Source organism: Arvicola amphibius, chromosome 2, assembly GCF_903992535.2.
Source record: "Arvicola amphibius chromosome 2, mArvAmp1.2, whole genome shotgun sequence".
In the NCBI taxonomy this organism is placed as follows: Eukaryota; Metazoa; Chordata; class Mammalia; order Rodentia; family Cricetidae; genus Arvicola; species Arvicola amphibius.
In genome coordinates, this window is record NC_052048.2 from 90,563,465 (window position 1) to 90,586,481 (window position 23,017).

Sequence of the window (23,017 nt, forward strand, 5' to 3'; positions counted from 1 at the left end):
GAATGTTTTTCTAGGCTGGACGGTGGTGGCACACGCCTTTAATCCCAGCACTCAGGAGGCAGAGACAGGTGGATCTCTGTGAGTTTGAGGCCAGCCTGGCCTCCAAGAGCTAGTTCCAGGACAGGCTCTAAAACTACAGTGAAACCCTGTCTTGAAAAACAAACAAGAATGTTTTTCTTGTAGTCTAATTGAGCTATATTAGAATAAGTTATTAATTTAAAATACAAAGTTTGTGTTGGGGTTCACATTCCCTATAAGAAGCACATCCTGGGGGCTGGAGAAATGGCTCAGAGGTTAAGAGCATTGCCTGCTCTTCCAAAGGTCCTGAGTTCAATTCCCAGCAACCACATGGTGGCTCACAACCATCTATAATGGGGTCTGGTGCCCTCTTCTGGCCTGCAGGCATACATACAGAGAGAATATTGTATACATAATAAATAAATAAATATATTTTTTTAAAAAAAGAAGCACATCCTTTACTTAGTAGGAGAAGAGTTGCTTTTGATGATGTACTGTTACATGGAACTGTGAGTGAGGTAAGCAATTTTCTCTCCAAGTTGCCTTTGATCATGATTTTTCATCACAGTAATAGGAATTCTAACTAAATCAGGTTGTCTTGTTTGTTCTTGGACTCTCCATTATATGATAATGCCTATTATAATTCATAGTATACTTGTATTTAAACTATGAGGGTGATTGATTAAAGGAAGAGATATAAGGGGAAATCTCTTAATGAGTACAAATGGGAAGTAGAAGGGCTATTTGAATGCTGTCTCCATAAAGTTATGCTAGCTCTCAGGTGTTAAAAATAGCCTTTTTTTTTTTTTTTTTTTTTTTTTTTTTTTTTGCAGCAGAAGTGTTTATGTTGGAGGCACAATTTTCTAAAATGAAAGAAACTAGAAAGTATTTAAAAAGTCTTTATCTGATACTTTGGTTTTTCCACCATGAACATAAAATTCTAGGATTTGATTTTTCTAAGCCCAATTGGTATTAGTTGTTAATGACTGTGTTGTGGGTCTGTATAATTGAGCTTGAGAACTGTGATCTCTTGTTTTGCTCTTCTAGGCTTTATACTTAAAAACAACTCAGCCTTCAGTCATTTTTCTGCCTCATTGATTTTTGTTTGTTTGACTCTTCTTTGCATAAGCTTTTATCACTAAAACTCACATAACTGTGGGAGAAACAACCCCACAAAGTTGTCTTCTTCTGGTGTCTTACCTGTTTTTTTAAGAAACATGCTCTAAGGCCAGTGAGGCGGTTCACCTGGTAAAGGCACCTTCTACAAGCTTGACAACCTGAGTTTGATCCCTGGTACCCATATCAAAGCGGAAGAAGGAAACTGTAAATGATTGTCCTCCAACTTACGCATGTGCACGCATATATGCACATACACACACAAATAATATAATGTATCATTTCAAAAAAGATGTCCCAGCTATGCAGAATGAAAAGCTGTTTGTGCATAACAAATATTACACTAAAAGGAAATACTGATTTATTTATTTTTAGGTTGGTATTTTAATTTGTATGACTGTATTTTACTTGGTTTAAAAGTAAAAGTCTGTTGTGTTTTTCTTTCAAGCAGATCATTCAATGTCCCAGCCTATTATGGTACAGAGAAGATCTGGACAGAGTTTTCATGGAAACAGTGAAGTAAATGCAATTCTTTCTCCGCGCTCAGAAAGTGGAGGCCTTGGTGTGAGCATGGTAGAATATGTCTTAAGTTCCTCTCCTGCTGATAAATTGGATTCTCGATTTAGGAAGGGAACTTTTGTAAGTATTTTGAGCAAAAGTTTAATATTTTTTTTCCGTTTTTGGTTTTATCCATTTATTTTTACTTGCAGGTATTTATTGCAAATAGTATTTGGTAAAATTTAGTATTTTCAGTGATTTTGTTTGCTTTATGGTTTTTTGCTCTTTTATTTCTTCCTTTTGGTATAAGATCTTACTGTATAACTTTGGCTAGCCTAGAACTCACTGTGTAGACCAGGCTGGCCTTGAACTCATGGCAGTTGTCATGCTTCAACCTCTCATGTCCTGGCATTACAAATATGGACCGCTGCGTCCAGCTTAATTAGTGTATTTTTCTGTTCATAGAACTGAAAGAAACTTTAAAGGTATTTGCCATTTGTTTTCTTCACTTAGTTCACAAAATACATGAAATTGTAGAATAATTGTAAGTATATTTTAACTGTGTTAACAAACCAAATCATATTGTAAAACTTTACAAAATTAAAATTCTTAATCCTGATAGTATTTAATCTGAAACTAAATCAAATTATGTATGAATTAAATATTGTAATCTAATTTGTGGTGTTACTACTTTTCCTGTATCGCTATAGTTAAGGTTGATTTAGCCCTTCTGTTATAAATGCCTAGGTTTTACTAATTTTTTTGGCCTTTGCTAAATTAGTTCACTTAAAAAAAATAAATTACTGATTTTATTGTTACATGCCCTATAGGGTAGTTTTAGGTCACCTTTTGGTGCCATTTTTTGTGTTAATAATAAGTATTGAGAATCAAACAGATTCTTTTTCCTCAGGGTACTAGAGATGCTGAAACAGATGGACCTGAGAAAGGAGATCAAAAAGGAAAGGCTTCTCCATTTGAGGAGGACCAAAACAGAGATCTTAAACAAGATGATGAGGACTCTAAAATAAATGGCAGAGGTTTGCCAAATGGAATGGATGCCGATTGCAAAGATTTTAAGTAAGATTTTTAACTTTTTCAAGAAGAAAAACGTATCTCTTTTAGGAGTTATTGCAGTTAGTTGTTGTAATTTATCTTGATGGTTTTCCAATTTAGGGTTGCTTTATTTCCTTAGTATCTTGTGTTAATCTGGATGAAATTTTTTTATAGAATTAATGTTCAAAAATCATTAAAAATTTTCAAAACAGTATCTAAAACAGGGTGTTGTGTTGGAAGAATAATGTTAGAGGCTGTGATTACTTTTTGTCAACTATGAATTAAATTAGAGATTTGTTCTTTGCTAAGTAATGAACTAGAGGCTTAATATGATTTTTCCCCCTCCTTTCAAGTTGTGCTTGAGTATCTTCCAGTGGGATTTTTCTCTTGTATTGTTCTATTAAATGCTTCGCCATCCCAGGCCATTTGATTTTTTTTTTTTTCCTATCTTAGATATGTGAGGCAAAATTCGTTTAGGAACCAGTGGTTTTTCATAGAGTTTGTGAATTGTGCTAATACATAGTTGTTGCTTCAAATAGGAAATGATTGGCTTTTAAACTTGGAATTCTTGAAGGTTTTTATTTTCTGCTAGCAGTTAAATAACATATTTTTGTTTATCTGTTGTTTTTTAGAATAAGCATTGCACGCTTACTGTACGTTAGAAACTTAATGCTTCGGGCTGACCTCTGCAGCCTCTGGTAGTAGTTGAGCTTTCTTTACCTCATGGACCATGCGAGTTCAGTAACAGCATAGTTATTTGGTGCATTTTATAGTCCTGCATTTTCTGCTTCAGTAACTATTAAAGTTCCATTTTCTTCTGTTCCATATGCAAAAAAGCATCCAAAACCAGTAAACCTCTTTTGACAAGAAAGAAAGAACCTTTTCCTGATTTTACTTTGCTGCTATTATGTTTTAGTGAAGGTCAGGCATTTAAAACTCAGTTGATTATATATTTATAATTGAAGTGTTAATATACCATTAACTATAGCAAGAAAATAGCACCACTGAAAGCATATGGTTTTTTTGTTGTTTTCTGCTTTTGTTATATTGATTCATTTTATGTAAAAGGTTATTTCTCCCTAGAAACATTAACATGAGCCGGGTAGTGGTAGCGCACTCCTTTGATCCCAGCACTCAGGAAATAAAAGCAGGCGATCTCTATGAGTTCGAGATTAGCCAGGGCTATACAAAAGAAACCCTGTCTCGAGGAAAAAGAAAAAGGCCACCAAAAATATGAACTACTGTATTAGTATTTTTGTTCCATTAAGTTTTTATATGTGTTTGATTTACTAATTAAATAAAAAGTATCCATTACTACTTGACATGTGAAAAGGCTTCAGAAGAATAGCTGTTACTAATTGGTCTTTTTCAACTATTACTTAAAATTTGAGTAATGCATATATAAATATATAATGCATATTATATATTACCGAAATAAAACTACTCCACCTTTTCTAATTGGCTGATTTGAAAGATATCCTGTTTTCCCTTATGTTTCGAGTGGGCGGTTTAAAAAAAAAAACTTGAGCCATTGTTCCCATGCATTGCTAAAAGCGAAAAACATTTGTAGTATTGCAAAGACAGTGACTAGAAAGTAGCATGAATGTTTAAATGCTTAATGAACTGATCTTATAATTAATAGTTACTTTGTAAACTGCTCTGTATATGCTAGCAAATTTAGGCTGATGTAGAATACCTCAGATTAGGGTTTGTTAGGTTCGATGGAATAGCTGGCATTAAGTAAAGTGCCATATTGCCACTAAGCTTACATACTTATGCTTTGCTTATACTTTGAGTGAATGCATAGTTAGTTCCTCAAAGCAGTACACTTGGAGGAAGTATATATGTAGAAGAGATAGACTGTAATTGAGGATTAAACATAATGTAAAAAGAATGTTAGAAACATGAAGGGATGTTGATGCAAAGGGAAACCAGTGCTGAAATTTTAATTCAATATTAATGGATTTCTTGGGGATACCAGGGGAGAAGCCATAGTATGATAGAGAAATGTTACATTTTATTTTGTTTATATAGAATTTTTTTGTGTGTTTTTTATGTACTTTAAGTTTTGAAAATTTTCTACATTTATATATCTTGATTGTTTCAACAGAAATAACGATGATTTTTAGGTAACTATTATATGGGGCTTTCGAGAAGGCAGGCTGGTTGATTGGCTGCTGTTTGCTTTTTTGCTCATTCTTTCTCTCATTCTTTTAGTTATAACGAGCTACCCAGTCATACATTCATTCTGATTAAGGAAACAGGCCCAAATGATAAAAAAGAAATTGCTTAGAAAACCCCAGAGTCACAAGGCAGCCTTTTGTTTTAGTTAAGACTTCTTTCGGTAATTAAAACCATAACCATGATGTCTGGTTGTTTTTTGTTTTGTTGTTGAGTGGATTTTTATTTTTAACCTTTCCATATTTGTCTAGTAGCTTGTTTTTCTTACTTAATTTTTGTCTATGATTTTAGACAAAAGTTTTAGATGGTATAGTCCTAAGATGTAATAATGGACAACTTTTCTTACCTGTGTATTGGTATTAACTTGTATAATTGAATTATATGATATGGTATTCAAATTGATGTAATAAAAATACTGAAACTATGTCAACTCTTAATCAGTTATTAAATAGAAAAAAGTGTGAGAAATGTAATAGTTGATGGCTCAGAAAACCTTTATATTTTGGGGATCGTTTTTTTTTTTTTAACTTTACCAATTTACCCTTTGACTTGCTACTTTTACCCATAGTGCTTTTCTATTTTCTTTATTTAGTCGTACTCCTGGAAGTCGTCAAGCCTCTCCAACTGAAGTAGTTGAGCGTCTTGGCCCCAGTACTAATCCCCCAGAAGGATTGGGTCCTCTTCCTAATCCTACAGCTAACAAACCACTTGTTGAAGAATTTTCAAATCCTGAAACTCAGAATCTGGATGCCATGGACCAAGTTGGTCTGGATTCCTTACAGTTTGACTATCCTGGTAATCAGGTACCCATGGACTCTTCGGGAGCTACTGTAGGCCTTTTTGACTACAATTCCCAGCAGCAGGTAAGCATGCTTTTTATAGCAATCTTTTTACTCGTGTAGCCAAAGTGCTGTGAATCATTAACATGAATGATAGGGATTTTAACAATGTTTCATTAAAATATGATTATGGTTAAGAAAGTTCTTCAAATAAGTGTTTAAAATATTCACAACTTTCTAATAAGAATTGCAGTGTCTTGGTATTAATCTTTGTATTAAATATTTTTCCTGCTAGCTCTTTCAGAGGACTAATGCACTAACAGTTCAGCAGTTAACTGCAGCTCAACAGCAGCAATATGCATTAGCAGCAGCTCAGCAGCCACATATAGGTAAGTATTTATGAATTTTCCTTTTTCATTGTCAGAAAAATCTTACGTTAACGTATATGAAATGTTTCTATTTTCATTTCTTGATTTGGTGACATTTTGTTTATTTTAAAAATATCTTTGAGGTAAGTAGTAAAAGATTGCGTACTCCAGATTGATTAAGGGAGGGAGTTGTTTTTTTGATTTTCCTTTTTTTTTTTTTTTTTTTTTGTATTTGGTTAAATATCTGTAATTTAGGCCTGCAAAATTGTTGGGTGAAGGTGTTTGTCACAAAGCCTGACCCAAATTTAATATTAATCTCCAGGATCTATGGTAGGAGAGCAGCACCAGGCCCTCTCTAGGTTGTCCTCTGACCTCAACATGTGTTCTGTGGCAAGAAAACACACACACATACATATATACACACAACATTTTAAAATTTGAAAATATATACTTAATAAACATTCTTAGTTCCTAAGATTTTTTCCAGTGAATAGTTAAGAATCAATGCCCAGAAACAAAATGTTATTTATATCTACTATCCTGTCAGAATAGAATTATTCAAAAACAATAATCCTAACAGATTTTCTTTAAAATATTTGGTTTTTTTGATATCTCGTTTTAACTAATGTGAACTAACTCAATTATATATTTATTACTGATAAAATTCAAGCCTTGTACATGTTTTGTTGTTTATATTAGGGTTAGTTTTATCTTTGTTTTTACCTATCAAGTACACATCTTTACTGTTTCTCAACATTGATAAATCCTGCTAATAGCTGTTTTGTTTTTCTTCTGTCAGCTCTGATTCTCACTCTCTTTCTAATTAGAATATAGAGTGAGATAAAATGTTTAAATGCAATATAGTTGTGGGCTTTTTAAAGGGTAATTATAGTTTTGTGAAATTCAACCAATATGGAGAATTCCCTTATACCCTTCTATTTAGCTTCTTCTAATCTTCCTTCTTAAATAGTTATAGTACATTAGCTGGGTGGTAGTGTGGCATGCCTTTAATCCCAGCACTCAGGAGGCAGAGGCAGGTGGATTTCTGTGAGTTCGAGGCCAGCCTGGTCTACAGAGTGAGTTCCAGGACAGTCAGTTTACTCAGAGAAACCCTGTCTCAAGAAAATAGAGAAAAGTAATTATTATTGTACATTAAAATAGGCAATATAACATTGATATAGTATATAAATTACTTTGTATAATCCCGTTACTCTAGATTTGTCTGTCTGATTTTGATTTATTATTTAGTTGAAAAAGTTTCAGGTATTTTTTTGTGGTGATTTTTGTTGTTGTTTTTGTTTGTTTGTTTGTTTGGTGCTGGGGATTGAATTTATGACCTTCTGTGTAGTCCCTGGGTGTCTCCCCCTGAGCTGTATTCCCAGCCCACAAGTGCTCTGTAAGGACCAACTTGTTTCTCTTCCTTCAGATGTGTATTGTTGTATTAGTGCTGCTAAGACTTTGTAGGAATTTTACTTTGGATCTTTACAAGGATAGATGCATTTATAATTTCTCCCTAATTGCAGAATCTATTCTGGCCTCATTTCTTCTTGGACCTTCTTTATTCATGTCTTTATTAATTCAGTCCTTCTCTTTACTGTTGAAAATGTAGTGGTTCTTACCTGCTCGTGAAACATAACAGGTGTTGTATTGGCACTTTATGGTATCTTTTAAAATTTCACAAAATCTTTGGATTTTGTAAAGATTTTGGAGGGATTTTTTTTGTTTTGTTTTGTTGGTATGAACTTCAGAATCATCTAATCTACTTTCAGAAGATCAAATTGGATTTTTAAAACATACTTAGGAAATATGAACATGACATAAATTACCCTTATTAATGAATGCAAACTGTCATTCTTGTGTTCAGATCCAGAGGTCATGTGGTGTAGCACAATTGGTAACGTGCTTGCCTAGCACACGTGAAACCCTGGGTTTGATTTCCCTCAATTTCTTTTCTTTTAAAAATTTAATATTTATTTTTATTCGTGTGTATGTGGGTTCAGTTAGTGTGAGCATGTGCATGTTAGTGCCCTTTGAGCTCATAAAAGGGTAGCAGAGTCTGTGTATTATAGCTATGATACTGGAAAAGAATTGTATCCTCTGTAAGAGCAGCAAACATTTAACTGCTGAACTAATCTATACAGCTCTTAATCCTCAATTCATAAGTGATATCAGTCTCTTGTGGTTTGGAGTTGTCAAGTTTTGTTAACATAATACTTGCTTTAATGAAATGAATTTAAGAAAATTTGATTTTTATGTGTCAGAGTTTATTCAGTAGTTGGTACTTGTTGAATTTAGTTGATCTGAAACCATCTTGACAGCTTGATGAAAATTTAGGAAACCTGAATAATTTGAAAATATTTCTAAGGAATTATAAGCTATCAAACTTGATTACATGTATTTGTTTTGTTTTGTGAGACAGGGTTTTTCTGTGTAACAGTTCTGGGTGCCCTGGATTTGTAGACCAGGCTGGTTTCAAATTCACAAAGATCTGCCTGTCTCCGCCTCCGGAGTGCTAGGATTAAAGACATGGGCCACCACTGCCATGCTTTACTCGGTTCCACATTTTAATCTTAGTTCCAGTGTTTTACATTGATATGGTGCATATCTTGTTTTGTGTATGGTAGTTGTCAGTGCCTAGAAGTTCCTTCTCTATTAACAATGCTGCAAATACATAGGGTTTTTTTGTTTGTTTAATCCTTTTCGTTTTTTTACTTAATCTGTATGGACTTCTATTAAATTCAGAAATAATCTTAAAAGTCAGAAATAGATTTAAAGTCTCTCTCTTTTAAATTCCTTCTTGTTTCCCTATTACCTTAAGGACCACTTAGGATGAACCTGGTAGCTCTTGATGAATCTTGTAGATATAGTTCCAGCACTACTTAATTTTACTCTGTAAGTTTTTTTACCTTACCAACCACTTACAAAGTTTGTTAGATATTACTTTTCTCTATGCTAAAAAAACACATCGGGTTATATTTTCATTGGTAATTATTTTTCTGTCAATTCTTCACTAAATTCTTAGCTCAATTATGCTAAAAGCTTGAATGAGAAACAACTACTGAATAATAATAGATCTAGATCCAAACACTTACTTGGTGGTGTTTTTTTTTTTTTTTTTTTTTTTTTTTTGGTTTTTGAGGCAGGGTTCCTTTGTGAAGCCCTGGCTGTTCTGAAATTTACTATGTAGAACAGACTGGCCTCAAACTTGAGATCTGCCTCTCTTCCACCTGAGTGCTGGGATTAAAGGCATACACTACCAATGCCTGACTACTGTATATTTATTAATTAACACTATACCTTCATTTCATATATTTAATATCTGTAAAGCCCTATAAAACAGTGGTGTTATCTGTTATGTAAAAGGGGTTATTCAGTAAAAAAAAAAAATTGAACCCTTAATCATACATGGTCCCACTACAAATTTAGAATAGAAATGTTTTTACCTAGTGAAGAAATACTTTACATTTTTATTTATTATTTCTCACCCTTTTAAATATAGCTGGTGTATTCTCAGCAGGCCTTGCTCCAGCTGCATTTGTGCCAAATCCATATATTATTAGTGCTGCTCCTCCAGGGACCGACCCGTATACTGCAGCAGGATTGGCTGCAGCAGCAACATTAGCAGGTAACTTGTTGTTCATCATTGTTACTTGTTATGAATTTAGTTTTAACCTTGATGTAAGTTTTATTTTTGTCTATGAGCAATTTGGCGTTCCTCTGAGAAACTAATATATTGTTAGTAGTTAACTGAAATTTGCAGGGAGTTAGTTCATTTTTCAACTATTACAGAGCAGCAACAAGGCAGCAGTAACTCTTTTTCATCCCTGTGTCTAGTTAGTTGGTTTTTACTTCTGGTTTGTAACTTAGAAGTCCTACAATGTGGACCATACATCTTCATTTGAAAACTGATCCCAGTACTCACAAAACAAAGTGACATTATTTTTCAGAACATAATCTGGTGGTAGGTGAAACTCTTCTTGAAAAGAATGCATATCTAGAAGTTTCTTAAGCATTACAAGCAAGCTGAGGTGCAAAAAGTATGGAAGGAACTTTACCGAAAGTTATTCCTGTAAGCCAAAGCTGTATTAACTGCTTTTGGTGATAGAATAATTTTCTGGTTTTATAAAGTCATTGGGGGAAAGTTGATTTAGGTTGAATTGACTACAGATACAGAAATATATTTAGTCCTTAAGTATTTATATTGATTATAAAAGCAAGACTGTGTTGTCCTTCATGGATTGACTGGCATGAGTCTGCTGGTGGAGTAACTCTGAAAATGTCACTGGTACTTCTGCCTTTCAGAGATACCTTCAATGAAGTAATTGTCACCAGTTACTATTTATGACTGTTGGACAGTCCATCTTTTTGTGAATTTTCAAACTTAAGACATTGCTTTTAAAAAATGAAAGAAAAACTGATCTCAAATTCCTATTTGCTGTCTGATTTAGACTAGACTGAAAGAAATCTGTACCATGTAATTCCATAAGAATGTGCATTTTCTGGTACCATTTAACTGAATATTAATATGTTAATGTTAGTAGACATATGTGTGCATGACCTATAGGACTGAAAAAAGCAACTTCAAGTGGTCATTTATCTTGGGCCCTTTAGCACCATGAGTGTCCAGTAGAATGTACTTATTATAAGACATAAAGTACAGCTTACCAATTTTTCGGATAGCCATAATACAGAAGTAAAGGAACAGATGAAAGTACTTTAGTTTTAATATCTAATCAGTATTTTAAAACTATTAATAGATTTTGCACTGTTTTCATGCTAAATCTTGAAAATCCTACTATACTTGTAGAGCACATCTCAATTAGGACTCTTGCTCAGACTCCCACTTGTTTGTTTCTGTCTATACTGAATATAGAGGCTCTTGTTAGTTTGAGGTGTGTTTTTTTGGTTTTTTTGTTTTTTGGTTTTTTTGGTTTTTTTTTTTTTTGTTTTGTTTTGTTTTTTGAGACAGCGTTTGACTGTAGCTTTGGAGCCTGTCCTGGAATTAGTTTTAGTAGACTATGTTGGCCTTGAACTCACAGAGCTCCGCCTGCCTCTGCCTCCCTAGTGCTGGGATTAAAGGCATGTACCAACACTGCCTGGTTTACACTGTTTAATTTCTTTATGATTTTATTTTTATTTTTTTAATGTGCATTGGTGTAAAGGTTTTAGATACCCCAGAACTGGAGTTACAGACAGTTATGAGCTGCCATGTCGGTGCTGGGAATTGAACCTGGGTCCTCTGAAAAAATAGTCAGTGCTTTTAACCACAAAGCCACCTCTCTAGTCTCATGATTGTGTTCAAACATCTTCACCATATAGGTTGTGTTTACATTGCTATCTTTATTTAGAAATATATTTTGCCTTTAAGTTTAGAAGAGCTTTTAATTTTAGTGATTTGTTTATTTGTGCTGGGCTTTATTTTTTTCTAAACAAGGTGACTGGATTTTTAAAGTAAACAAGTTAGATATCCTAATTTGATTTGACATGGTTATCAGGACATCTGTTATTATCTGTCGGAAATCAGGACATTTACTCATTCCTTTTGGTAGGCTTATCTTTTATTCTATATATCTATTAGATACCAAGTAGAACAGAAGCATTTTATTTTGTTTTCCTAGTTTGCTCTTTTTCTTTTTCTGGTTTTTCAAGACAGGATCTCTCTGTGTTTTCTTAACTGTACTAGAACTCACTCTGTAGACCAGGCTGTCCTTAAACTCAGAGAGATCTGCCTGCTTCTGCCTCCCAAGTGTGAGGTTAAAGATGTGTGCCACTGCTACCCAGCCTAGTTTGCTTTCTTTACTCTCGTTTTCTTTGCTTGAATCATCCAGTTCTTGTCCTAACTACTACTTTCATTTTCTTGACCACATAAACTAATGTCTCATTTGTTTTCTTATGATTCTCAATTGCTTGTAAGGATGGTGTCTGTTTCAAATAGGAAAACTGAAGGCTTACAGTGCAAATGTTGTTTCTCACCAAGTTTGTTCACTAATTTTTTACAAAGTAAAAATTTTAAATTTTTTAATCAGCAAAAAATATTTTTTCAATTAATGTATTATCTTTAAGAAGCATTACAGTTTTATGTTATCTAATGTAGTACCATATTATCTGTGTCTATACTAGACCCATACATTGACAGTCAGTACTTGTGAATGATAGTGTCTGTCATTTCATTAATAGCCTTGAGTTTTGTTTCAAGTCAATTTAGTAAGGCCACTGCTGTCATTAATGCTCTAGTCTTTGACAATCAGTACTAAGCTGGATATGGAGATACATACTTGTCAGTACTTTGGAAGCTGAGGCAGGGCATTAAGAGTTTTGAGACCAGTTGGCTATGGACTGAGACTCTATTCGGTTTAACAAAAAAATAAAAACCCACTGTGATATACTATGATACTATATCTTAAAAGATTCAAAAAAATGTGATGTAGCCAGTGTGGGTGAGCAGAAAAAAAATTACAAGGATATGGTCAGCTTATGCTTGTATCCCTTTATAATTTAATAGTAACTGATCTCATATAAAATCTAGTGACTTTTTTTTCTTTTGGTGGGGCATGTGGGGTTTAGGTCCAGCAGTGGTTCCACCTCAGTATTACGGTGTTCCGTGGGGGGTGTATCCAGCCAATTTATTTCAGCAGCAAGCTGCAGCTGCGGCAAACAACACAGCCAATCAGCAAGCAGCATCACAAGCTCAGCCTGGACAGCAGCAGGTAGGCCTCTCTTCATGAAATAAACTGAGAATTCTCTAAATTCTATGAGTTTCTGGTATTTAAAAAATTTCTGTTTCCTCAGTAGGTAGCATGGTACTTAGTATATATAGTTGATGCACAATTAGTTGCTGACTTTTGTTTTTATATTCTGATCATCATTGTTATTTTACTTTCTTCGGATGTCTAGCCATTTTAAAACTTAATTTCATTACTTCTTAAAAAGTTGTTGGTGGGCGCTGGTTGCACACACCTTTAATTCCATCGTTCCTGAGGCAGAGGCAGACAGATCTCTGTGAGTTCAAGGCTACGGTGGTCTACAGAGTGAGTTCCAGGACAGCCAGGGCTATTACATATAGAAACACTGTCTCAAAAACCAAACGAGGGAAAAAAAAGAAAAGAAAAGAAAAGAGAAAAAAATACTGCTAATACATCTGAACTGGTGTCTCTAATCCCCATCACGGAGGAATGAAGGTCATGAATCTGAGGCCAGTCCATTATGAATAGTGAGACCTTGCTTCAAGAAACAACAAAAATCTACATTATTGATGTCCATATCAAAGAGCTTGCTTGTCTTATATATTAAGTAAAAGGTGGAAAATATTCAAGTGCTTTACATTTTTAATCAAGAAAAAGTAAAACATTTTCACTCTAAGTTACCTTTGATTTCTTAAATTATTAATTAGGTAGAGCTTTTTTGACAGGGTTTTGCTGTATAGCGTAGGAGGGCCTCAAACCCACAGAGATCCTCCTGTCTCTTCCTCCAGAGAAGATTATCTTATTCCTGGCCTTTTCAAAAATTATGATAAATGTAAATACATTGTTGGTAAGTATGGAAATTCTCCATATTCATCTTATTTCTACAAAAGCAACTTAATAGTAAATACTTTGCTGTTTGCTTGGTTGCTAATTTTTGCTTTGACTTTTTTAAAATATTTTTTAATGATATAGATGCTCTGTAGAAGCTATTGTTTAGCTCAGCCATTATTTATCATATGTCATTTAATAATTTCTTTTAGCCTATATCTTTAACCAGATATATGTTGCTGACGAATGTGTGTACTTAGGTTGATTCCACTCTTCCCTGAATTATTTGAATATTTGTAAAATGTATTATTAATTTCATCGTGGTTGTGTGCTTTATATTTTTCGTATGAAGAGTTCATGCTGAAATGAGCTAAAGTTCCCTGGATTCCAAAATTTTGTTTTGAGGGTTTGCTTGTTTGTTTTGGTTCAGTTTGGTTTTTTGTTTGTTTGTTTCTGTTGTTTCCTTGTTTTTTTTGTGTGTGTTTTATTTCTTGCTGTGTCACAATCTCAAAGACAAATCATAGTTTCTTCCTTTTGGCTTTTCATGTCATGTTTCATTTTTCAGCCTTGGAAAATAATTGTAATAAAATTTTAAGATTATCTATTTCTTTAATCAGAAGGGTTTTTTTTTTGTGAGAAAAAAGAAGGGCATAAATATTAGAAATGACTGTTACCCAAAGACCTAGGACCTCCATGTTTCTTTATAGATCATTATAGTTAAGAACTAAATATCTTTTAATGATAAAAATCATTTATAACCTTTCATGGTAAATTTACATTTCATTCTTCAAAGAAGATCCAAAAATCTACTTGTGATATGTACATAGTTGTCTGAGATGAATTCGTTATTATATTGCTTTAAGAGAGTCATTTGTCCTTTCTAGGTTCTTCGTGCTGGAGCAGGTCAGCGTCCTATTACTCCCAGTCAGGGCCAACAAGGGCAGCAAGCAGAATCACTTGCAGCAGCTGCAGCTGCAAACCCAACTTTGGCTTTTGGTCAGGGTCTTGCTGCAGGCATGCCAGGTATATAAGTAGTTTGGTATATAACTGTAGTTTGGGGAGATTGTCTTTGCTTGATTGGGTGATTGGAGGTGGCGGGCAGAGCACAAGAGATTTAAAATGTTAAATGAGGAGTGAGTAACTCAAAATCTTTGACGCTTTGCCTACTTGGTAATACATTATTTACAACCCAGATCCAGATACTTTGAAATCAAATGTTTTTGTTTTGTGAAACCTAGTTGTGGGAATGACAAGAATATATCAGAATTCTCACATAGCTATCTTTTTTTGTTGTTTCTGATGTCAACCACAGTGACTTTCCCCTTTAAGTAAGATAACTTCTCACATTCTAAGAGTCTTCTTCCAGCCAATTCTAGATTGTCAAGTTGATAACTAAAATTGACAATATCACATGTTGTTATGCAACATCAGGGAAATTTTACCTATCACAAAGAGCCAGAAATAGGAGCTGGGAAGATGGCTTAGTGATTAAGAGATCAGGTTGTCACCTTTAGAGTGATTTGATTCTCAGAACCCATATGGTATCTCATGACCATCTAATTTGTGGTCTAGGGCATCCAACACCCTTTCCTGGCATCTGCTGGCACCAGGCAGGCACATGTTGCACAGATATACATACAAGCCAGTACCTATCCACATTTCAAGAGAGAAAGAGAACTGTAGAATTTCATGTTAATAAACTGGGAATTGTGGACTGAGTAAATTTGCATTTTTATGTCCATATATGTGTTATAAATAGGTCTATTATAAATGTAAATAATGCAGCTCCTTTTTTTCCCCTTATAATCTACATGTGTTCTCAATAGGTATTTTTAAGAATCCAGTCTCCTTTTTGTTTCCGTCACTTGGCCTATACAGGCTATATATTACCTGGATTAGCTTTCCATCCAGGCTTCAGTAGTTCATCTTTTCTGCCCTTACAGAGAGATTCTGTCCTTAGAGCCTATTCTTTACAGCATGTCTAGCATGAAAGAGATGATCTGTTCTTTTTTTTTTTTTTTTTTTAAGATTCATTTATTTATTTATACAGTGTCCTGCCTGTAGACCAGAAGAGGGCTCCAGGTTGCTGGGAATTGAACTCAGGACCTCTGGACAAGCAGTCAGTGCTCTTAACCACTGAGCCATCTCTCCAGCCCCCTGTTGTTCTTCTCATGATTGATCCTCTAATGGTTTCCTCCTTTTCTAAATAAAAGTCTTAAGTCCTTACAGTGGGCTCTTAGGAACTGTCTTCTTGCCCATTTGGCTAACTCTCCATCTCTTACCTGGTTTCAGCCTTATTAGGGGCTTACTCTCTGTTCCACTATTAGGAGAACACCTCTTATACAAATCTTTTTGGCTTGTCCTCTAATTTCTTTGGCATTTTTACATAATATTGTGTTACAGAGAATTTTGTTTCACCTATAACTTAAAATTGTTGACCCTGCTGTTAGTAGCTAGTGCTACTAATATAGTCTGTTTTTAGTTTCTTCCTTTTCAGTACTTAAAACTCTTGGCATATTCTTTTACTTTTTAAAAAGATTTATTTGTTACCTATCATTATTTATTACATGTGTGTGTGTAGGTGCCTATAGAAGCCAGAAGTAGGAACAAGAGTTAAAAACACCTGTGAGTCACCCAACCTGGGTTCTGAGATCTGAACTTTGGTCCTCTAATAGAGCAGTGTGTACTCCTAACTGCTGAGCCATCTCTCCAGCCTATCTTTTACTTATTGTTTATTTTGCTGTGTTTGTGGTAGAAAATAATTTCTTTGGAACAAAGTTGTTTTTTTTTTTTTTTTTTAAATTGTTCCTCCTACCTGACATAATGGTAAATATTTGATAAATATGTCAGGTGGGTAAGTGTGTGAACAGTTCATTGGGAATGAGATAGGAAGAAAAACATGATACAAGGAAACAGTACACCCTATAGTGATGAGCAACATGTGGCCCTTGGGGAATTTGAACATCCATATTTCCAGAACATGTAAGGTATAGGTTGGAGACCAAGTGGATTACCCTGTGGACTACATTCAGAGCTTTTGCTTTCATTTTAAACCTTTTGGAAAGTATTGAGGAGAGGTGATAGCAAATTGGTTATTGAAAGATAACTGGAGCTTAAAATTATAAAGGCAGAGGCAGGCGGATCTCTGCGAGTTCGAGGCCAGCCTGGTCTACAAGAGCTAGTTCCAGGACAGGCTCTAGAAACTACAGGGAAACCCTGTCTCGAAAAACCAAATATATATATATATAAATAAATAAAGGTAAGATAAGGGACATAACCTATCAATCCATTTGGGCAGGAATAGTGAGAATGGATGAATTAAGAGAGATTTACAGTGTCAGATGAATAGGTCTTATTTTTGTTTCTTCGGTTTTTTTTTTTTTTTAAGATTTATTTACTTATTTATTAAGTATACAACATTCTGCCTCCATGTAGTCCCGCATGACAGAAGAGGGCGTCAGATCACATTACAAATGGTTGTGAGCCACCATGTGGTTGCTGGGAATTGAACTTAGAATCTCTGGAAGAGCAACCAAAGCTCTTAACCACTGAGCCATCTTTCCAGCCACATGAACAGGTCTTATAGGACTAGGTAAATTGCTATTGGGAATTTATATGCATCATTTAAGTATTTTTTTCTAAAGCATTTCTGCAACCCAGTATCCGAATGGGCTGGCTGCCTGGCTGCCTGGCTGCCTGGCTGGCTGGCTGGCTGCCTGGCTGGCTGGCTGGCTGGCTGGCTGGCTGGCTGGCTTTCTTTCTTTCTTTCTTTCTTTCTTTCTTTCTTTCTTTCTTTCTTTCTTTCTTTCTTTCTTTCTTTCTTTCTTTCAACATTTATTCATTTAGTTGAGGCACGGGGAGCAAGTTTGTCGAGGTTGGAAGACGTATACTGATTGTGATTATAGGATAGAACTCAGATCATCGGGCTTGACAGGGATCATCTTTACTTGCTAACTAGACATAATGCTTCTGAGTGGGAGCGGTCTTTGAATCTTGTATTTTGGTTATAATGATAAAATGTTTATCCCAATATAGTTCATTAACAAACTGAATTTGCCTGTTTTTGAAGCCTCTTTGTTATTGTAATTTTACTATGATTTTGTTTCTGCGTGGTCATGATAAAATACAGTTCAGAATTGCTGTGTTTGTGTAATTGGTGTGTTCCATGTTTTTGAAGCATGAGAGCATAAAAGTTATTAATACATTTTACAGAGATAGCTATGTAAGACAAGTCTTTCTCAATTTGAGTTCTAGGAGAGAATTAAACCTTATAGCCCCAAAATGTCTGTTAGTCATGGTTAACCTTTCTCCAGTGCCTTGAGCAGTATTTATTATGTACTATCCTTGGGGAGATTAACAAAGTTGTCACGTGAGTAATTTTTGTGTGTTTTTGGTTCAGAGGAAGAATTCCCGTGAGAGAAACTGCTTAGAGGTGAATTTCACTTTCCTGTATTTTTTTTATGTGAAAACGTTATCTGCCTCGTACACAAGCCTACAGTAAAGCTGTCCTATTCTTTACATGATGTCTAGAGTGAAAGAGAATCAGATGCCTGTGTGAGAATCTTCACAAAGAGACTCTTACTGATATGTTATCTGTTCAGATTATATTTAAGAAAATTGCTTAACTTCTTTTCAGGGGCAGGGGTTGTTGAAATAGGGTTTCACTATGTAGCTGTAGCTCTGGCAGTCCTAGAACTTTAGTTAGTGTAGACCAGGCTGGCATCTTGAACTTACAGAACTTTTAAAAAATATATTTATTTTTATTTAATGTATATGAGTATTTTGCTTACATGGATATACTAGATCCCTTGAAATCGCTCAAACTGCCATGAAGGGGTTAGGAACTGAACCCATGTCCTTTGTTACGATAGCGAATGTTCTTAGTCTCTAAGCCATTTTTCTAGACCCCATATTTCAAGATTTTTAAAGCAGTGCTTACAAGTGAAAGTCTAAGAGAATATTGATAATGAGGCATTTGTTCTAAAATTTACATGGTAAACTTGTTTATAGACTCACTTCCTTATGTCTTTCAAGCCACTGTCTTCATAACCAAATGGTAATATTTTTCTAATTTAGTTGTTGGTAGCCTATAGCTTCTATTTTAAGGAAAGTAAGTTTTCATAACCTATAAGTAGCCGTTCATGTTTTCTGTAGTAAAGTGTTTTCATTAATCAGTACTCATTTTGATGTTATCTAGGCTACCAAGTACTAGCTCCAACTGCCTATTATGATCAGACTGGTGCCTTAGTGGTTGGCCCTGGAGCAAGAACTGGCCTTGGAGCTCCAGTACGGTTAATGGCTCCGACACCTGTCTTAATTAGTTCAGCAGCAGCACAAGCTGGTTAGTATAATCAATATTTTTAGAGATTTTTTTTTCTGCAGTTTAATTTTTTTGGTTAAATATGTATATTTATTCTTTTCTGGGTAGTTTCAAGAAGTATCTGAAATTTGTTTTGCAGCAGCAGCAGCAGCAGCTGGAGGAACTACAAATAGTCTCACGGGCAGCACAAATGGCCTGTTTCGGCCAATTGGCACTCAGCCACCACAGCAGCCTCAGCAGCAGCAGCCAAGCTCTAACCTGCAGTCTAATTCATTTTATGGGAGCAGCTCTTTGACTAACAGCTCCCAGAGCAGCTCTTTGTTTTCTCACGGACCTGGCCAACCTGGAAGCGCATCTCTTGGCTTTGGAAGTGGTAGCTCTTTGGGAGCTGCTATAGGCTCAGCCCTCAGTGGATTTGGCTCATCAGGTAAGTTTGTTTTAAAAATGAGTATACTTTTCTAAGAGTGCTTGAGGTATTTGGGTTTTTAATATAAAGATAAGCAGTAACAGCATAGTGTAGGAGGGATAGGAATAAAGTGTGGGCCTTTTAGTTTAATTTCACAGAATTCCTGTCAATCTTTCAGGATTTGTAAATGTTGAGCTCATTTCAGCAGTCCATCTTCCCATACCTCCAGCTTTTAAGAATTTAGTACTCTAAATTTTGTAAATCACTAGTTCTTCATTATTTTCCATAATGTTGGAGGAGGTAAATACCTTGCCACCTAAAATACGGATAATATAACTACAAAAATAGTCATTATTATGTTCTTTCGTACATTATTGCATTCTTACTAGGTTTGGGTAGCTGATAATGATTTTCTCTAGTTGACATAACATGTAAATAAATATTGAAACACTAAACAGTCCTTTAAGAAACTATACTTAAATAATTTAGCGTTTTTTATTAAAATTAGTATAATAGATTGCCTCTTACTTATTTTAAGAAATTACAGTTTCAAAACATTCACATTAGGTAAGGACAGCTTACCCTAATTCTGTTGATATAATTGGCCTTCGAGAGGGCTCAAATATGAATTTGGACTTCAAGGGATTTTTCTATAATCCAAAATCTTGAACATTTATATTTAATGCTCTAGAATCCTTAATACTTGTTTTCCATCTATTTTCTTACCACTTCATATTCTTTTCTGATGTGGAAAATGAAAAAACTGGGTCTTTGGGTATAGCTCAGTTGGTAGAGTGCTTGTCTAGCATGCACAGCATAAACTGGGTGTGGTGGTGCAGGTTCATAATTCAATACTTTAGAATCAGAAGTTCATGGTCATCTTTTCTTATATAGTGAACTTGAGACCAACCTAGCTTCATGAGACCCTGTCTCTGTCCCAGAAAAGAAAGAAAATGGCAAAACTAGTACAGTGCTAGTTATTGGGTGCTTGCCATCTTATTGATGTGCCTTCTAAACTTTTAATATTCATCTTTGTAGCAGAAATGACTAGAACAGTTATAAAATTGTAGGGAATAAAAGGCACCTTCGGTTCCAATGAAACATAATAAAGGAATGTCATACTTGCCTAACAAAATTTCCTGAATAATTAGCACAACTTAGGGCAAATCTGGTGAATTTGGGGATTGTGTTCACTTATTTTTCCATTTTATTTTATGTGTATGGGTGTTGTGCCTGCATGTATGTCTTTGCACCACATGTGTGCAGTGTCCTCAGATGCCAGAAGAGGGTGTCGGATCCTCTAGAATTGGAGTTACAGTTGGTTGTGAGCCACCAAGTGGATGCTGGGTTTCCTCTGAATGAGCAGCCAGTGCTCTTAGAGATTGAGCCAACTTTACCACCAAATCCTTTAAATTTTCTTCTGATTTCATTTCTTTGCAGTTGATTATTTTAATGTCCAAGTGATGCACTCATGAAATTCATTCTTTGATTCTAACTGAGTTGAGACATTATCCCCAAAGAATCCTAAATATTCTGAGGAAAAGTGAAAGAACATATATCTTAAAATAGAAATATCCTGGTCACAACATAGTTTCTAAACTATAGATGTTGTCCCCTTATTATCCTTGGAGGTGGGGGTTTGGAACAGCTTTGATAAACTCCATATTCCTTTCTCTAATATATTGCTGATGCTCTGGTGCAGATTTTTAGGTCACTCAACTTGGTTCTTTCAGATTCCCATTTGTCTTAGTTGAGGAATTTCCCTTATTTTAAGGAACTGGTCTCAGAACTAACCTCATGCCTCTCACTTTATTCTGATGCCTGGTCTGGTAAATAAGTCATTTAAACTTGCTTTTAGGAACAATAAGACTAGCACATAGCTCAGCATTAGAGCAGTTTTCTAGTGTGCATTAGGCCCTGGGTTCAATTCCTAGTACCATGTAAAAATGAAATAGAAATTTTAAATTAAAAATAGGGGCCTTACACTTGACACTTATAACTGCCTCTAAATAATCAAATTTCATCTTCACCATTCTTTTGGACATTTTTGTGAGAATCCATTCAAGTGCTTTATATACATATTATTGAAACAGGTCTGTTACCCTCCGTATCACACAATGGCACACTTAAGTGGAAGCTAAAATACAGTTGTCTGCTTTTACATAGATTTTTCTTACAAATATTACAGTTTTATTGTTGACTAGTGTTAAACACCCCAATTTATAATACAGTTGGCCAGGGAGTGGTAGCCAATGTAATGTAGCAATTAAATCATCCTTCCCATTACCTGTTATTTCTAGAGTGATATTTTAATTGAAAGTTTGATGAAATGTCTCATGCATAGTTGATGAGTGAGTAATGATTTCAACATTTGTCAAGCTATTTTAGGTATGTTTCATTTGTCAGTGTTGTAGGAAAAAGAGCTTTATGTATTGAGGCAATTTCTGACTTTTTTTTTTAAAAAATTTGTCTTTTTAAAAATACTTTAAAAAATTGGCCGGGCGGTGGTGGCGCACGCCTTTAATCCCAGCACTTGGGAGGCAGAGGCAGGCGGATCTCTATGAGTTTGAGGCCAGTCTGGTCTACAAGAGCTAGTTCCAGGACAGGCTCCAAAGCTACAGAGAAACCCTGTCTCGAAAACACACCCCCCGCCCCCAAAAAAAAAGTTCAAAAAATATATTTTCTTTTTGGAGGGCTATTGCATGTGTCATAACTAGTTTTTTTTTTTTTTTTTTGCTCATTTGGCAAAAGAATGATAATGCAGCTGCTATTAGTAGAGAGCTGGTGTCAGTTTATCAGATAAATTGATTATTAAAATAGTTATCTTAGATAAATACAGTATGTAATGAATGTTTCAAGCAATCATTTGACAGTGTCCTTTTAAATTAGCATGTTTGATAATAGCATATATTGAGAATTTTTCCTACACCAACTCAAAAAGATTTACTACATTAAGGCTTAATTTAGTTTTACTATTAAAGCTTACATAACTTTCTTGCAGATTCTAATTCTCATATGTAACGTCTTAAAATGTGAACTTTTCCATAAGACATTGCCAGGATTTTAGAAACTGCATTGGCTATTATGAAAGTCAAATATTGCATTCTAATCTTTTGTGTGGTGCAGTGTCATAAGTCCCTGCCCCCCTTTTTTCTGTTTAGGTATTTGATTTTGACAAAAACCAGAGTAATCATGGTTCCTGTCTGTGTTACAAGCTCAACTTGGTTTACTTATGTTTTCTAATTGTTTTCCTTAATCCATACTATGTATGACCTACTTATGCATGTATGACTTATTTATTCCTTGGGATATAAAACCAAGATTAAATAGACTTTACAATTCCTTGGAAAGAATTGCCATATTGGTCCGAATATAGAGCTTGTCCTTAAACCTTATTTGTCACATTAAGAAATATTACTTGAAATTCTTTACTATATTAAAGGTATTTGGTTAAAAGAGATTTGATGTTTCAAAGTAAGAAATTTATTTGAAACCATCTGTTCTGAATGAGTCAAGATAGGAATTGGGGACATCCCTTTAACATTCTCAGTAAAGGATTTGACTATCCACATGCATGCTGCTTTACAGACAGATCTTGGATTATTCATCTGCGCATGCTCTTCTAGCTAGCTTGGCAATTGGAAACTTTTAACTTGAATAAGGAGCTCAGGAGGCCAGTGCTAGAATCTTAAGGAATGATTGGTTCTTGGGGGTAAGAAGTAAAGACATGTCTTTGGTATAATAAAGGAAGACATTAATTTTCCAAG

The 23,017-nt window shown here is 34.8% G+C and overlaps 1 protein-coding gene across 15 annotated transcripts in view; it reads left to right on the plus strand.

Annotated features, from left to right (window-relative positions):
• The window catches only part of Pum2 (pumilio RNA binding family member 2), an 81,917-nt gene that overhangs the window by 27,605 nt on the left and 31,295 nt on the right, over positions 1-23,017 (plus strand). For 5 of the 15 annotated variants that reach the window (XM_038317986.1, XM_038317990.1, XM_038317993.1 and 2 more), the window contains 9 exons: positions 1,583-1,773; positions 2,543-2,709; positions 5,459-5,729; positions 5,941-6,034; positions 9,513-9,638; positions 12,578-12,720; positions 14,409-14,547; positions 18,722-18,865; positions 18,981-19,271. In XM_038317986.1, the coding sequence (XP_038173914.1) occupies positions 1,583-1,773; positions 2,543-2,709; positions 5,459-5,729; positions 5,941-6,034; positions 9,513-9,638; positions 12,578-12,720; positions 14,409-14,547; positions 18,722-18,865; positions 18,981-19,271 (1,566 nt within the window). The remainder of the gene's footprint in view (positions 1-1,582; positions 1,774-2,542; positions 2,710-5,458; positions 5,730-5,940; positions 6,035-9,512; positions 9,639-12,577; positions 12,721-14,408; positions 14,548-18,721; positions 18,866-18,980; positions 19,272-23,017) is intronic. The other 10 variants (XM_038317989.1, XM_038317992.1, XM_038317994.1 and 7 more) reach the window with 4 other exon arrangements.